Raw genomic sequence first — 18689 nt, forward strand, 5'->3', positions numbered from 1 at the left:
GATTGCTGAAGGTGCTTCCAAGACCTGTTTGAGGGTAATGCATTATATCAGAGGATGTATCTTGCAATGAAAACAATTTCTGTTTAGATAAAAATGTTGTAGAACTTCATAGCTTCCAGTATGAAAGCCACTGAAATATGAAGTTGGTGTAATCTTTAGATTCAGAGCAGTCCCAAGAGTGCCTGACTTCATGTATGCAGGAAATCCTGCTCCAGCCCATGGGGTGCTAGTTTGTAAAGCCAAGCAGGTACATTTGAGCACCTTCCTGACTCAAAACAGTCAGTAACCTCTTGTACTGCTAATCATATGCTTATGTAATGTTTTCTGAAGAAGAATCATAGAAACCTCTGTGTGAGATGTATAGACAGCTGCACACCTAGAGTGATTCTGGAGTGCTAGTTTCCCCATGCTGGAGAAAATTATGCATAGAAAAAGTAATAACAGTGGAAAATATTAATCAAAACACTATTTTAAAGAAGAGCACATTAGACTAGATTGCTTGGTCAGGCCATTGCAAGGCAGAGCAATCAGGAAAGGCAGCCGTGACCATCTTCTGCTTGTTCCTTCTCAAAGGTATTTGGAAATGGTGGCTCTCAAGGCCTAGAGCAGGAGATCAAAGCAAGAAATTGCATCGGTGCCTCAAGATGTGCCCTGGTATCCTTTGTTATGTTTCTGTCCCTAGTGGGGAGTTAAGGAGAGGAACTATGTGGCTGTGGCTCAGATGTTTTCATGGCCTAAATGTTGATGAAGGTGGACTAGTACCAAGTACACAGCTATGCGCTGGAGTTCTTGAAGCATACTTACATTTTCTGTCTCCCCAACTCTACTTTGTAATGGTAATTTTTAGCAAAGGGCAAAACAGAAAGCTTGGTGTGGTACCTACTTAAGCCTTCATGGGTAGTTTCTGTTTTTTTTCCCTGATGGTGACAAAAAAGAAAAAAGAACAACTATTCTGTAGTGAAGATAAGGGATAACTTTTGCAGATACCCATCCAAGTTCAGATTGGTGAAAGAAGGGCAACAATTACAAATGTTGATGTAATCTGGTACAAATTGTAAGAATTGGAAATAGAAAACAAAATCATAGGTAACTTAAATAGAGTAAAGGAAAAAAAAAACAAAAAAAACCCAGAAAATATGAGGGCTGTCTGAAAATAATGCCTCCACTTTTATCGTGTTGTCTCACAGCATCAGCAGATGATAGTGGTATGAAAATAGAGGTTGAACATTCTCTCCAGTATCCTATTACACTTTGTTGCCGTGTGACAGATGGCAGCAGAGGGGCAGTCTGACAGAATGGGGTCTGACATGGAAGCGTGTTTGAAGAAATTGTGTGTCATTGAATTCCTCTGTGCAAAAAAATTGCACTTGCTGACATGCATTGATGCTGAATGTCTGTAGAAACCAAATAGAGGATGTGAGCGCAGTGAGGTAGTGTGCTTCAACAGTAATGGCAATGGCATGAAAGACAAGTCATGTTTTGGGCACCATTCACACTTCTACAAGTGCAGCATGCAGGTGCTCGTTTATTGCTGGCAAAAATGCATAGCTAATGGTGGTGACCGTGTTGAGAAACACTGATTTGAACCTGGGAATTTGCTCTCTCAAGCAGTGTTATTGTGCTCTTTGTTGTAGTTTCCTTGGGAAGAAATTACCATTGGAGCAGCCTATCTATGACAGGCTACCTGTAGATTTTGAAGGCCTGGAGGACCCCCATTCAGGAGGTAGCTGTCTGGAATAATCTTAGCCCCGCTGTTTTGTTCTTTTTATTTTAAGGGAATATTTGAATACCGGAGAATTTCCGAAGCGTATAAGATGTATTGAAAGAAGAGAAGTAGAATGGCATGCCTGATTATAGTTAGCTGCAAATCAATCAGTTTTAGACAAACGATTTGAGGTGCTTAAGTGATGTTTATTTAACTAAAAATATGAAGGAATGTTAATCTTCATGCTTCATAAAAATAAATGCGATCAAACAGACTTGATTTCAATCTTTGATGAGATTGTGTGTTTGGTAAAGATAAATTGTGTAGAGACGTAGACATAGACATAGAAATTCTGTTTTATTGTAGCAAAACATTCCATTAAAAAAATAGTTCTTTGTGGTATCACTGCAGAACACATTGACTGGATTAATAGATAGCTATCTGATAATACTCATCTCCTCAATAGTAACTGGTGGAGAATCATCACAAAGTTTTAGTTTCATTTTACTTAATTTGCTTTTAGATTCTCAGTGGGATTGGTTGGCAAAATGGTGATATGTTTCTTCTTTGAGGTAAAGGAACAGTGATCATGGAAACACGTTAGTAAATGTTCCATCATAAAAGAGAAAATCTTCATCTGTTACTTCTAATGGAAGACATGGAATTGTGGAGCTAGTTTTATCATTAGAAGAGATTCTTAATACAGTGGATTTTAAGACATGCTGTTTTATTCAGTGCTTACTTATATTATGATGATGGCCCATCTATGTAAATAATGTCATAACCTTTTGTGCTCATAATTTCTTGAAGGTTTCCTCATTTATAATGAAGAAGTATAAAGTGCTTTTCCCTTGGTGATGGTGTCAGCACATGTAACAGATTTTGATGGCCAGGCTAAATGAAACTGCTGTTGTAAATGGAGCCCCATCCTAGGCGACTGATGCATTTTATTATTCAAAGCAAGTGGTATGACAACACCTGAAGAACATGATGGCCATTTACTCCTGAATTTTGTTCGTTGTGTCACGTTCCTAAAATTTATGAGAGAATTTTTGTCTAAGACAAACATTTCACCAAAGCTCATCTTGCCATCTGACCATTTTGATATTATCCAGGCCTAGAACAGCTGTGTTTGTCAGAATAGAAAATGATTATGATTTCTCAGTGAAAATTTCTCCTTGAATATAATGTTGCTTTTTCAGTGATGTTTTGGCATCAAATAAATGGCCTTACAGTCCATAAAAACAACATAAGATGCTGTTATGCATCTTAGATGATTTAGCACAGTAAATTACAGGTTTATAGGTATACTTGCTGGTTTTAAAAAATATTGACTCAACTAGACCGCAAGAAAAGTTTTAAAAACAGGGTAAGATTAATTTGTTTATTAAAATTTATCTTGTTTTTATTGCTGAATATCAGCAGCATGTTAACTTGTGGGTCTGCACTGCTTGATAAGCAAGTATCAATTGGAAATGATATTTTATAAAAAGGAAAAAAAAATACATTTATCTATTTATCTATTTATTTATTTATTTATTTATTTATTTATTTATTTATTTATTTATTTATTTATTTTCCCTTCTAGGCTGTGTCATAAAAAAATAAAGATGTTGGTTTTTTGCTCCTTTCATTTAGGGCAGACACTTTTTAATAATTCATTACTGAGATCATGGAAATCAATGGGACTCAAATTCAGCTGATTGTGTAGTTTCTTGTTTAGTTTTATGTGTGTAAGCTGTGGAGTTAAATTCCTTGTTTTTTTTTGAGGTAATTCAGTGTGTTACTAGATGATGGCGTGGACTCAAAATCTAAGTTAGTCTTGTGTTGTCACATCTTGTACTTGTATACGTAGTCTGCGTATACCGATCTCCTTCCTCACTTTTTCTCAAAGCTTTTACATGGATTTTCCAAAGTGAGAGCCTCTAGGAATCCATCTGAACATGTTATTTTTTGCCATACTGCTTATATTAGGAAAACATTATGTTATTGTTAATCAAAAAAGGAAACATTCACATTCATGAAATTTATTTGTGTTAAGCTTCATTTGTCTTGTAGTATTTTGAAGTACTGTTGGAGAATACAGAAAATTAGCCAGGCTGGTGTACTGCGGTGCTCAGTTTCTGAAAATGAAAGACTTGGTGCTGGTGCCTCATGTTGCTGTCTAATTCATTCCCTGAGTAGAATTTATCTGTGAATACTTCTGAAGTTTCCAGAAGTACAGAAACACTTCAAGAACTCCAGAGAGGGCTTTGCAGTGATCTCTGTTCCGTGGAAGGGCTTCAATAGATGTGTCTTAGGAGCTGCCCATAGTACCATATTGGAGTGGCAAGTGTGAACAGGACATTTGTTCCAAGACTATCAGTGAGTCTATAGACAAAGAAAGGTGGTACAGATTACAAAAACAGGAAGGCAGAGCACATTTCAGCATGATCTGAGTGGGAGATGAGGAATGACTGGACTTCTCTTGCGCAAAAAGAAGCATATATGGTGAATATGTTTGGTTAAGAAAGCAGAATTTAAATGCAACAGCCTGGATTTGATGGTGGTTACGTAGCTGTCAGTAGCTCTCAAGGGAGAACTGAAGAGATGTCACACCAGTTGCTCAACATACATTGCACCAGGCTACTCGCGTATCTCAGTCCTCTCCTTTAAAATGCTGAGGATGGTAGTTAAGTTAATTCAGTGCAGTACTTGTGGTGTAACACAACAGTTCAGCTGAACAGGTTTTTCGAAAGTAGTTTACACAAATGAACACTGTTCTGTATTTGCAATGGAATTCTGCAGATGTGCCTTAGTCAAAACATATTTCCCGTGTCAGATTTTCTGCAAGATTTGACAGACTTCATTTTGGTTCCTAATTTTATGTAAAGGTTCTTTGTTGAATGTCGCATTTTTGTTACATGTCTGATGTACATTGTTCTTTCAGTTTAATTCATGCTGTGTTTTTCCCAATAAGCTAAATTTCATAGAGTATCCAGCTGTGGTTGCTTAGTACCAACAAAGAATGATTGTTTTGAAAAACGTGGCTTGGATACGACATGTTGGCTAGTGTTCAGATTACAAAAATAATGTGCAAATGTACATTCTTTGTATGAGTGCTTTGTAACACGTTCTTTCAATATTTTAAATGAACCTTGAATCATGGAGTTATCTATTCTGTATTTTAAAAAATACAGAATTGTGTATGAATTCAGGAACTTTGAGGTGAAATGAAATTATACTCATTTTCTTAAAAACCTATTTGATTGTGGATATCCTTAGCTTTCCTCTTGAGAGAACACCATAAAAATATGTTCAACGTTCTTAAGAAAAAGAAATGCTGTTTTTATTACATTTGGAGTTCTAAAAAAATCTCTTTCTTCAGCATGTTTCATGAAGAAGAGAGATGCATTTCAGTCAGTATTCAGAACATTTCAGTCAGGATTTGGAAGTGTCTTCCTCAGTTTGTGTGTGATCTTCATTGGTTTTGTTAAGGCTGTTCATGTCGTAATGCAGCCAACAAGCATACCTTGGGGTTGCTGGGCGAGGGGCAACTTGATGACCAGTGTGTAAGAAGGGGAACTCAGGTTTTTAAGATGAATTAGTTGTATTGGACTTGCTTGGTTCCCATGCTGAGTTTATTCTTTGTAACAGGTTTCAGAAACTATCAATTTGAGGTAGATATGTGGGAAATACTAATCAAAATAACTCAATTAGTTTTTAGAAAGTCTTAAGATCGAGGTTGTATCCATCTGCATGTTCTGGAAGTATCCAAGTGCGACATGCAGAACTTCTGATTTGGGGTGTAGAATGTCCTTGCAAACAGGATCTGTCAGAGTTGCTGGGAGCAGTTTAGTTCCTAGAATTTCTCCTAGAGCCTATTCTCCATAGACTGATGAGTTCAGCTTCTTACTCCAGCAAGATGTGGTCTATAAAGTATGTAAGAGATAAGTAACTTGGTACATGTATAAGTAATTTGCTTTAGTGTTAACTTCTGCAAAAAGAGATTTTGTCTCCCTATCCAGCTCAGGTTTTTTATAGGAAGTTAGGAGACACTGGGTTTTCAGAAATGCTTTAGGCAGACACCATGCCAAAGTCTTTTGACTCCCTACACATTGCTGAAAGCGATTAGTGTTGCTGCAGACTGGAGGAAGGTCCTTTTACAGACTGGAAATGAAATGAGCAAATGATCTGGAACAAGTACAGTTTATGGCCTTGTCTCCCACCTGTCTATGTGCCCATGGAATATTGTCTCCAAAATGTGGTGGGCCTTTCCATGCTTTTTCTTCAAATCTTGCTTCTCAAAACTTTCTCAGTTATACTCATTTGTAGTACGGCGCAGAATAAATAAGGAGGGAAATGTTTGTGTATGTTTAATATAACTGATTCATGTAAAAAAAGAGTACTGGTCTATGCTACATATACCAGGCATATATTAGTAGTGATCAAACTGTGTATTGGTACCAATCTTAAATCAGTAGCTTAAGGAAAGAACAGAACATTTGTTAGTGCCCATAGATGACCTGAGCTTTGTTATCATCATTTCAGATCAAGGTGAGTGCAAGAAATTATAATTGATAGTAAAAGCTCTAACAATAATATTATTTTATCTATCTATCTATCTATCTATCTATCTATCTATCTATCTATCTATCTATCTATCTATCTATGAGGTAAGCAAAAGGAAAGTGGGTCATTGGAGGTTTTGTAGAAAACTAGTATATTAGATTTTTTTCTTAGAAATTCGGTTATGCAATTTTTGTTGGCAGTCCTGTGCTCTTCTCCGTATTTCATTCCACTCTTTTACCTTGGACACCATAGTGGTGGTTGCCGTAACAAGATACTTCCTGATTTTAGTTTTTATGTCAATGCAGTTGGCTTTTATCCCTAAGCAGGTGCAGCAAAGCAAACATTTAATGAGAAAGACTTATATTGAGATCTGCACAATTGTTATTCCTGATATTTGATGTTACTCAAACTAAATTTATAAGTGAGCCTGCAAGATGCTGTCTCAGATTTCACAAACTCAGGGAGGTGTTTTTGCACTTTGTACACTTTATCTGTGCTATTTCAGATGTTTTTCTTCATATGAGATGAATCAAATGCTTGCTTCTCTTTCCATTGCCTTTAAAGGGAATCTATGCAGCTGGCTCAGCTGTGCAAGACTGAGTAAGCATTAGGTAGTTACAGTGTAGGCATCTGCAATCAGTCACATGAACCTCTGTCCTATGGTTAAAAGAAGCAACAAAACTGCCAGAAACAGAAGCAGAAGGAAAGATAAAACACACAACCATGATGATATTCTAGAGAAAATAAAAGACAAAATTTGAAAGGAATGAGGATGGAAAGACTGCTAGTTAGCCTTTTATGCTCTCTGTCTTTCCCTACTCCAGCGAAGTTCTTGGGGAGTACCTAGTAGTATAAAACTCCTGTAACAGTGGGGAATCAATCTGCGTACAGCCTTTTTGAGCAGTGCAGTTGAATTAATCGTACCTAATTTTAAATGTCTGCATTGCAGATTGGTATATGTAAGTCACCCATGGGTCATTTTGGAGTCAAATTTAAGAGATAGAGTATTTAGGGTACAAGTCATCTGTTTTGAGATGGAGTGCACCCAGAATCGACACATTCTGTCCATTGTCAGCATCTAGAAGTCTAAACAACTAAACCATCTGTAGACAGAGATACTACTGACACCTGCATTTTGTATCCCATGCTGTATGGCTGTGTAACAGTACTTTCTAGTAAGCAGTTGTCTCGCTCCAATTTGTAGGAGGGAGGCAAGGTTCTTTGATATGTGTATACCCGGCATGAGATTAAGAAGCAACGGTTCAAATGTTGGTCCAACCAGTTTATTAAAGTCCTAGGCGTTTTTAGGGAGACGGGGAAGGGAAGGTAGGCGATAGGGAAAGTAGGAAATATAAGCAAGGAGTCTTTGCAGAGAGCAAGAGAGATAGTCACCACCGTGGGTCCAGCGAGGTACACAGTAGGTCCGTTGATCTCAGGAACTCGTCTGATCGCCGCGGGGGATGGGAGACAGCCAGGGAGCTCCGCAGCAAGCCGGTCCCGGGGGTTCTTCCGACAAAGTTTTCCCCTCAGGGAATTCTCCGTCAAAGGTGTCTTTGGGAGTTTGTCTCCAAAGTCCCCAGTTTAGCGAGGGCCTTTTATCCTCCATTTCGGTGGGGGTTCTTCTTCTTCTTTGAAGTTTGACTCAGCATTTTCAGGAACGTATCTCGAGCAAACACTGAACTTCCAAACAAGCAGGTAAACACACTTTGTAGTAGGGATTTAAAACCAGCTTTTGTGACATTCCTGGCCCACAGATAAGCCAGCAAGGAGGGGGGGGGCTCTGTTGCCAGACACAAGCATTATCGCCTTCTGCAGTGGTCAGCTCCTTCGAGCAGCACCCCTGAAGAAGACTGCTTGTCCTGCTTCTGCTTATCTTTGCAATCGTAAGCAGAGTTGCTGTGGCACAACAACACCCACCATTCACCCTCCTAGATAGTTAGCAGTTGCCAGTCAGAGTCTTATCATCAGGAAGGCCTCATGAAGCAAACTTTGAGACAACAAAAGAAAACTAGTTCTGTCTTTCACAGCAGTTGTGATATTTTTGTGGTTTCAAACTTAAAACATGTTGTTGTTGTTGTTTTCCCACTGAAAAAAAAATCCATTTAGTATTTTCTCGTGTATAAGAAATGATTACGGGATGCAAATTGCAAGTGAAATAATTAGTTTAATAATTCAGATACTGTAAAATCAGATCACCTAATTAGGGTATTGAATTAACTTACAGTATTTTTGACTTACAGTGATGCCACGGAATCACAAAATGTAGGAGTGAGTCTTTAAAAATTAAATTAATTTAATCTGAGATCAAAGTTACAATCTCATTATTATTTTTATGTGGAGTAATCAGACTGAATGCCTTAACTGTGCTTCTGCATTTTCTGGATATCCAAGACTAAGTTTCAGCTCACATATAAAGGGATACTGATCCTCATTCTAATAATGGGTGATCTTTACTATAGTGTAGGTGTGCAAACAAGTTTGTTTAGATAAAGAAATTTATATAGCTTTTACTGCATAAACTTAGAGCAGGTTATCCACTGTTGGCTAATTGCCCATGAACCTGCTTTCCCAGGAGTGCTTAGCAGACAAGGAGTGCAATGCAGTTAATTTCAGTGGGACAGCTGATCTTCTGCCTTCCTTCCCTATAGCATCTGTCTTATTGCTGAAGCTGAGGAAGCTCCAGCTGTGTCACAGGCTGTAGGATGAACATGCTAGGTGGTCCTCACTATATGACTTCACCGTCGTGTTGCTCAGTTTCCATTTATGTAATGGGAAGGATACTGATATCAGTGCCTCACAAAGCACTGTGAAATCTACTAATGAAAGGTATTTCACCAGAACCAGGTAATGTCATTACTCACTGACACTGAGTGAACTTTTGTTAAAGTATGGTACATAGCTTTTCCCTGGATTAATTAAGCTTTTGTATTGTCAGGAACATAGAACAGGAACTTTTCATGAATAGAAAATAATTACATTCCACTAGACATGTTAAAACCAATGCAGTTTACCTCTTGACAGAGTACTGAGTCATCTACTGCCTTGAGGAAAGCACTTAAATCATCAGTAAGTGGTCACGGTGCCCTGTGAGGGAGCCAGATTCACTTCTCAAGAGTACATACATCATTCCTCAGCTGGACAAGTGCTGGCAGAACAGAAGTGGCCCGGAGAGAGAAGTGGGGAGCAGATCAGTTGCATGTCAGGACATTTAGGGAATTATGCTGACAGATTGCAAAGAGCATCCTCTTCAGCAAGGCAGGTTTGTTGTGATTTAGGATTTATACAAATGGAGGTTTAGGTCTACCTCAGAGAAGCTTTCAGAAGTATGGAAGTAGAAGTTCTCTGGATTCCATATAGTTTACTGCTTCCTAGGTGAATAGACAGTGAAAATGCCAGCATTTGGGCTATTCAGATAATCCAAAGTCTATGTATTCAATTGCTCCTGTAACTGAAGATACTGTACATACCTTCTTTCCCTCCTTAGGGTCCTCTAATTAGGGACATCCTCCATGCCCATCTTTTATTTCTCTTACTCTGACTTTTTAATCCTTCTCTCTGCAAATCTGTTTCTCTTCATATCCAGTCAGCTTCAGTGTTTCTTGTCTTTTCCTTTCCCTCTCAGAGCTGGGAATGTATCAATTGCGTCTGTTCTTCTTTGGAATGTATCACTGTTCTCTCTTCTGCCTCCTTTCAAAGTAAAAAGCATGATGAAATACGTGGTGTTTTTTTTTTTTCCCATTCTTTCCCCCCATCTTTTTTCACTCCACACCAAGGGCTCTACTTGCTCCTCTGTTTCTTGCCCCTTTTCTGGTTGTCTGGTTTTCTCTTTTTCTTCTTTTCTTTAGAATCCCTTTCTTTTCTCTCTCTCTTGTTTCCCATACCATTCTTCAGCAAATAAGTCATCCAGATAGGCAAGCTGTGTGGGGAAGATAGCAGAACTGGGACAAGCACATTGTTGTTCTGGATGTTATAAATGGACTTCTGGGCTTTCTGAAGGTAATTAGAAAGAAATTCTAAAGTATCTGTGAAAATGAATAGATCTGGAGAGAGTATTCCTGTCTTTGTATCTTAGAACTCCTATTCAATCTTTATTTGCTTTTTTATTCTATTTGCTATGTAAAGGTCAGTCACAGTTTCATCCATGATGTGACTAAAGGAGAGCTAAGAGAGCAATTTTATATTTATTTCATGTCTTTCTGATGGTTCTTGGTCTCTGGATAGAAAAGACTGCATAGGAAAGATTGCAGGTATTTGTTTGCTTACTTTTCACAGAAATCGGTAGAACTAAGGTGCCTACACGAATATGCATCCATGACTAACATGTGAAATTTAGATACTGATAAATGAGCAGAGGGACCACGGAATACTGACAAATGAGTGTCAAAAAGATTGTGCTTATTGTTAAGGATTTGGACTGATGTACTGTATGTATTTTGGCCTTTTTTTTTGGTTCTGCTTCATATATTTCTGGTTGCACTGCCTAAGTTACACTCCAGATAAATTGGATTTATCTGCTTATTAGGTTCCTTTCTGTCTGCTGTTTATCTGCTTACATAGATTTATCTGCAATTTATCTGCTTAAGCATCTCAGAGAACTTTATTCACTCAGTTCCTCTGGTAAAATGAGGGTAATAACACTTCCTGACCTATAGTCATGACTGTTCAGGTAATAATCTGTGTGAACGGGAAGAATTTTCCATGCTGCTGTGTGTTCCTGATCTGATTACTCTCTCAGTAAGATTAGGTACTATCATAAAAACACAACACAATATTAATAATGCAAACATCTTTTATATTTTTTCTTTTTTTCTTTTTGCTTTGTCTGGTGTTCATTTCTTAAAAGCAATTACAAACATTTTCTGAATTCATTCTTTTTTTCCCCCCCTCTTCATTTGCTTTATGAACTACGTATTATTTGTTGTTACATGTGTGAAAAGTTTATGATCTTATGATTACTAACAATTTACTAATCTTTTTGATTTATACTGTTACTTAAAATGTTGATTATTACAGGTGGTTTGTTACTTCAGAGACAGGCACTGCATAGAAAGTTGGTGGAATATGTGTTAAACAGCTTAAAAATCAGACCAAATTCCAAAATTTGAATTCCAAAACTAACCTGAACTTTAACAGAAAAAGACATTAAATATGGTTTTAAAGGTTGCAGATAGAAAAATTCAAATTACAAAAAAAAATTGCACATTTAACCTGTTGGTGTAAGTATTGGTTTTGACACGTTATGTAGTACTGTGAAACATTTTCCTTTTCTTGAATCTTTTTAAAATAGGTGCTGTTATGTGAAGAGAAGCAGTAAGGTTTTTGCCTAGATTGCTGTTTGACCTCTATTAATGCAGGAAGTCAGATTATATTATTGGAATAGTCCTTTTGGCTTTAGTACCTGATAATTTTTGCATCTGTGTAATGTAACATTTTTCCCCCCTAATCAGCGTTAGTCTAATTCCTGACCCTGCACCTGTAGCAAAGGTTGTTGAACTCTAACATCATGTTTTCTTCCAGCCTTTGATTCACTGTTTTTAAATCAAAAGTGTCCTCCCTCTCATATAGAGATCATTACTAAGTGTAACATTTGATTAATGGGATTAGGAGGCTGATATGACTGCAAAGGCCTGCAAAGGCCTGATTTGACTGCAAAGTAAGATATTATAGCTAGATCATCCATTCTGCAAAGGTATTTTTGCTTGAAATAGAGCACTTGTGCAAGGGGAAAATATACAGCAGTTGTGGTCACACTGAGAGGGAGTAAAAAAGCCCATGGGGTGCCTTAAAGAAGGCTAGTCTGGCAAGTATGTTTGTGGTTCTTGATGAAAGTACTGACAATTGGAATCATTTGTAAAACAAAAGAAATGTTTTAGATCTCAGTCCTTTGTCTGAAGGGACAAGAGGTTAAAAACTGATATAAGTACAGTAAGTATATTATACAAATATACAGTACTTACATCTTTGGAAGACAGTGTGGAAGATAAACTGACTGTTAATGAAGTCAAGTATGGATATCAAAGTCTTAAAAATGAAAACAAAATGATCCACTTCCAGATCACTCTTTCTTGAAGGAAAATATTATCACTAAATCCTGATGTACAGTAATGTCATTAAAATGAGAATATTATAAATAACCGTTGTTGCATATTTTATCATGGATGTTATGTTTTGCCCTCACTGAAAACTGCACTGTAGTGCTAAGCACACACGAGGCTGGGGAGAACCCAATCATTTTTCCTTGTAAATCTTTGTGTTATCTTTTATCTCATTTTTTCATTCCAGTGCAATTAAGGATTATAATAATTACAAGTTTCTAAGATGATACTGTAGGATACAATTGCATACTTCAAATTGTTGTTATTAGCTTTGCACGTCAATATTTAACAATAACAGCTTACTTTTCTGAATTATTTCCCACAGGGTGCAGCTTTAATTCGAATGTTGGCTAATTTTATGGGTCACTCTGTGTTTCAAATGGGCTTGCAAGTAAGTAAGATGTTTCTCTCTTTGTGCAAGTGTGTATTTATAGCAGCTTGTCTCATTCTTTTCTTGTTTTTAAGCTATATTCTCATACATTTGTGGAAATGTTTCTTTAAATCAGGACTGTTGGAGGCACCAACATATCCCCGAAGCTGACTTTGATAGAAAACACTGGGTGGTATAGCACACGAGGTGGTGCCCCTGTAAATGAAAGCTTCACCTCTATTTCTTGGTGTACATAGATATTGTGCTTTAGCTGACACACTGGTTTGTGTACAGTGCCAGGCAGAGGCTGTTTTAGCCACATGACAGCTGTGTGGAGGGCTAGCTGAGGAAGGAGCTACTTCTGTTTGGTTACATTTGCATGCTGATATGAATGTCAAGGCAGCTGGAAAAATCATAGCCCTAGAAACTAGTAATGCTTTTCAGGTAAATACTATTGCCTTTCCCTGCCCTACATATAAAAATCTTTGAGCTTTATTTTTACCTTTGATAAACATGGAGTTCTCTCTACCTTAACAATGTTTTCAAAACTTATAAAAGAAATCTGAGGAGGTAACAGTTCCATTTAAAGAAATTCAACATGCTGATTACCAAGGATGAACTCTTTTCAGTAATAATTCAGTGCAAATGAGTGTTTCATAAACTATTTAAAAACAAACAGGACAAAGCATAAAAAACAATGCAACTCCCTCCATTCCATGGAATTCTGCTTGAGTAAATCATGTTACAGGCAGCTGTGATTGATGAATTATGTATGATGCAGCCTGCTACTTAGAAGTGTCCTTTAAAGTAAATTGATGTTCACCTGAAATACAATTATGCTAAGATGGAAAGAGCAATCAATCTTATCTGTTCTTAGTAAGCTTTTCATTTTGAAATTTAAATAAACTATGTCTGGGATCAGGTCATTTTTTAACACAATAATTCTACATCTAACCAAAATGAATTGAAAGACAAAACTATAAAACAAAGTTCCATAAATGCATTAGTTGTATTGCAGACAGGTATATTCTATACCATAGACAATGAAAGGAAAGGGGTAAAATACAGCTTTTTGGAGGGTTTATAGGACATTCATGTTTTGCATGGGACCTATTTAAATCACTTCCTCAGATATAACACTTGGTCTGATCAGATAGTTAATTTCATCCAGATTATTATTTTGTAAGATCTTGTATATGTAGATATTGATATCCTCATCTCACTTAAGCCAATAAGACTTGTGTTATTAGTCCAGCAAAGTCTATATTTCAACTACATTTCATAAGCAAATTCAGTTTTAGTAAAAGGGCATTTCACTCAGTCTTGGAGTTTGGGGAACATTTTTATGCATATATCTCAAACCTCCTTTTTCTGTTTGCCTTGAACAGTGTTAAAATTGTCCTGGAATAAATCGAAGAAAAATACTTTAAATCAAACAAAATAATTATAAGTTAAAAAATCAAAGTTGTAGTAGAGGTGGTTTTTTTTGTTTTGGTTTTTTTTGGTTTTTTTTTTTTTTGGGTGTTTTCCTATTATTTTTCCTTTTCCCTGTTTCTACTCTAATAGAAACCCTCACTTTATCAAAATCATTGAAAAATATGTGAAAATCTAACTTATGAAACTCTTGGCATCAGTTCCGTAGGATGATATTCTGCTTCTGTTTATAAAAACTGTTTGAAATCCAGATGGAGATTTCCTGTGTGTCTGAACAAAATAAAGCACAGTGTTCATGAGCTTGTTCATAAGCTACAAGTTATGTAATTGAAGTGGCTGTCATTCATTTAATTATTTTGATTCTTTATGAATATAACAAAATATCATTCACTGTGCTTACTATAGAGTTGGGATGCTAGCTTTGCTAATGGTGTGGGAAACTGGATAACTGATTTACCCTTTCTATCATTTGTTAAGGCTTTTTAGCTCTTCAGCCCCAGTGCTGCTACTTGGGATTTAGTGTTAAGTTCCCTCAAATCCAGTTTTATTATGGAATTCCAGTGTTAGCAGCAAAGTGACATTTTCCACATATTGCTGCAAAAGTGAAGCATCATTACTATTATTTACAGATCTCTTCAGGTAATGAATAGAAAATACAAAAGTGTACTTGCTGGTTCATTTGTGCTCATTCTAATGGCTTTCTGAGAAACTGGGTTCTGATAGACATCTGCTTTTATCTTATTGACCTTATTTGTTATCCTCAGGTATGTAAAACACAACAGTATTAATATTATCATTATTTCAGTTCTTTTTAGTGTTAGTTATGTCCTTAGTGTTTCACAGATGATAAAAAAGAGTTTTTGTTTAGTCTTATTGCACCATCATAAACCAAAATGAGTAAACTTTTTCATGCATTTGCGTGGAATGCTTGTGATTTAAGTCAAGGTATGATTCATCATCTAATTAAGAGCTGCAAAATTAGATCTTTTATACAATGCTAACAAGCCTTTGGGCTAAGGAGAGGAAAAGATAAAATTTACAGCAAGTAGCAAGTAGGATATCTACCATTTTTGTTGCTCACCTCTTACATTTTCTGAATCAAATTACATGCTATCACCTGGCAGGTGGATATTACGAAGAAGTCAAGATAGCCTGTCAAAAAGAACAATCATTTGTGTTAAAAAGTAAACTAAAATGCTGGTGAAGGGAAGCATGTCTCACTGCTGGATATTATTTGATAATCAGTGTGGACTGGAGTATGTGTACAAAGGTGCCCATGATGCCCAGAATTCAGCCAACCATCTTATGGACAAGTCTGTGAGGACATAAAATATTAACAGTGGCAGTGTTATAGAATATATGGTTTGGAGAGATTCATGTTTATTGAGGATAACTGGCCCATCTCTTTAACAGTAAATACACGGTGAATATATAGTGTAGAACTTCCACTGTAAAAGCGCAGCCAAGAGAATATCTAATGAAGATATGATTTTCTGGAAGCCCTTCAGAAACAGGATGTCCTGAATCATGTGACATATCAAACACAAGATTTAGTAACAAAGACAGTGCTTTTTCACTGTTTCCAGATAGCGTGCCACAGACAAATCCAGGACAGAATGGTTTTATATTTAATGACTGAATAACAACAGTAACTGTTACCACAGCTGGTAACTTGGATACATAAAAGTCACAGAGATCCTGTCTGTAGAAAGAAATCTAAGGACCCCTTCCACTTTTTAATGGGTGATATATACTGGGTGATACATTTCTTGTTAAAAGTCCTGACATCTTTCTTGATGTGCCAAGTTTACTGTGCTCCAGGGAAACTGAAAGGGTGAATGTCACTAAATACCAGTACTCTTCTTACAAAGTGTTGCTTTTCAATCAAAATGCCATTAATCAGGTAGGGAATATGAGTTGGAGTATGGAGTGGCTTGGTCAGCAGAAGGCACCAAAGTTGGCCTTATCACTCAGTCATCACTCAGGGCAGTAATATGCAATATAATTTTAGATTTGTATGAGGTTTTCATCTGTAGGTTGTTGCTCTTAATTTATGTGCTTGAAATGAAGTATTGGTTACTTAACTTGTGTCACTGTACTACATTTCTAGGAAAGTTTTTTTGCTTTACTATGAGACACCTCTTAAAGTTATCAGTGTTTTTGTTATTATTTTTTTTTTCTCATATCAAATACAGAGAAAAAGCCTGATGATTTGAAGGTCTCCTACTTAGATGTGTATAAAGAAACACCCTCGACTCTGTAAAGAAACCATTCTGCAGTGGTTAATTTACATTTTTCTTATATTAGGTTGATTATTTTGGGGATTCATCACTATTATTCTGTATCTGTCAACACCGCATTTCATTTGCCATGTGGCAGCTCATTGATCACGCAGATCTGTATCCTTTTGAACTTCACTTGCTGCTATGTATGTGTTCATCACTCACTCTGATTTAGTGCATCATCAGCAGTTTGAATTACTTACCAAAGGAATCCCTGCTCCTGTGATAAATTAACTGCTATTGTACTTCAGGCTTCACATTGTGAAGAAAAATTTCCATACTGTTCTTTGGATAGATGCTGGCTTTTTTTTGGTGCTGTTGAGTGGTCACTGTATTGAAACAAATTGGTCAACCTTTCAGAAGAGCTGACTGGGGAAATCTGGCATGCAGGCTGTTAAATACAGCAAGGTTCAAATTGCAGACACTTTTTACTATCATAAAGCTGGATAGTTAGACTGAACTTTTTCACTGACACTGCTTAGTATTTGCTGCTTTTTAGACACCTTTGTGCATACCTGTGCTCTTTGAATTGTTCCAGCGTGTCTTAATATGGAGCACTATCTCAAACTTTCTAGGATTAAAATAGAGCTCTGTATTTGCTTCTGTATTGTTCGTTGCTTCTATCCAAAAGCCTACTATTTCTATATGGTATATTAAACAGACTTAAATGTACCCATTTTATTTTACCTATTTATTATGTCTTTATTCCCAATTCAGCTGTGTACTGTCAAGAATTAAACATCATTGAAGACTCATTAATGTCTTAATGGAGTTAATGGAGTTTTCTGTAAAAACAAGAAGTCAGGCACCTTACAATCAGGCTCAATGAAGTAGTCTTGTGTGATGCTCTCCCTAGAACAACAGTGAACATGGACCTCTCCAGGGTCTTCCTCAGCTCAGCAAGAAGTCAACTTTTGCTACTAGGCAGTAGCACCTTCACAGATGGCAGTCCTCTGATGTTGTAGTTCTGCTGTCTGGTGCATTTATCAGCATCCATTTGCGTAGGTTTAGAAGAGCACAGAGTACATGACTTTGACAAACATCATGGGTCATACTGGCTATGACCTGTACTTTAGTTGCTACTAATCCCTTTATTTTTTAAACTCTTTCACTTTTACTGATAGTTGTCAACGGAACAGCTTGAGCTTGTTGAAAGCAGGACATGGGAAATCATAGGAAATCTCATAGGAGCTGACATCACTGTTTTCTACACTGCATGTCGTATGATACTGGTAACATCTTTTGCCTTTTCTGACCCCTTAGCATTTATTGTTCTATTTTACATCATACTGGATTTTAGGTTTACATTTTTAAATGAATTCAGTGCTATGAAGTTTTTTTCTGTAGCACCATGAGTTGAATAGCTCAGTAAAATTTTACCTAACAAATTTTCTGTATGTTGCAGGACACCATGTTACTTTTTCTTCCATTGAAAGTGTTAAGATGTACAACCATGGTAAGGGCCAGATTCCATATCTCCATAGGAAATTAAAGTCCTATTTATAATGGAGATCTAGGCCCACAGAAATATAAGTTAAAAGTTACATATCTGTGGAATATGCAATCAGAGATACCCAGTACAGCAATTTTTTTTCTCCCCTGTTTCTCATCACTTACAAATCAGAGCAGTTTATGTGTTTAAAAGTTCTTCTTTCACTGCTTTCAACTTCAGCTGCCTGGCCTCAGTGTGGCTGCAGCTCAATCTATAGAGGTATCCTATAGTCACTGCACAGAGAAAAAATCATCCTAAAATGCTGCATTATAAAAATATTCCCATTTGATTATATTATTTCCCTACTTTCTGATCTTCTTTTTGTTCCCTGTGCATTTGAGTCACATGTTTTTCTTCCCAGGCTATCAGAGTGCCTTCAGTCCATAGAATTGCTGAAAGATGGGGGAGCTGGACTCTTCAATTTCTGTTTAAAGGCTCTAACCTCATCCTAAGCTGAAACAACTATGAATTATTGATGTAGAAAGAATGTAGAACTCTCTTGCTGCTAGATCATGTTACTAAAGTTGATCGTGTTAAGAAAAATCACATCTGTGAAATAAGATCACTTTCCTTCTTGCCCTTAGATCTCTGCTACAGTGCATGGAGATGGTAGAGCTTTTCAAAGAGAAGAGTGCCAAGAAAAGGCAAAACTAATGATTTTTCCATACTTTCATTCTGTTTAATACAATTTCTGAGTATTCAGTCTGAGACAAACATTTTGAAGAAGGGATTTCAGCTCAAGCAATTACATTTTGGCCAA

At 36.8% G+C, this 18689-nt stretch overlaps 1 protein-coding gene across 2 annotated transcripts in view; it reads left to right on the plus strand.

Moving 5' to 3' along the window:
* The window catches only part of TRHDE (thyrotropin releasing hormone degrading enzyme), a 206266-nt gene that overhangs the window by 103488 nt on the left and 84089 nt on the right, over positions 1-18689 (plus strand). For both annotated transcript variants that reach the window (XR_014942404.1, XM_015855777.3), the window contains exon 7: positions 12677-12742. Coding sequence is in view for 1 of the 2 variants with exons in the window: in XM_015855777.3 (XP_015711263.1) it covers positions 12677-12742 (66 nt within the window). In the remaining variant the exon portion in view is untranslated. The remainder of the gene's footprint in view (positions 1-12676; positions 12743-18689) is intronic.

Source organism: Coturnix japonica, chromosome 1 (assembly GCF_054131305.1).
Source record: "Coturnix japonica strain WE chromosome 1, WE-NBRP24, whole genome shotgun sequence".
NCBI lineage: Eukaryota > Metazoa > Chordata > Aves > Galliformes > Phasianidae > Coturnix > Coturnix japonica.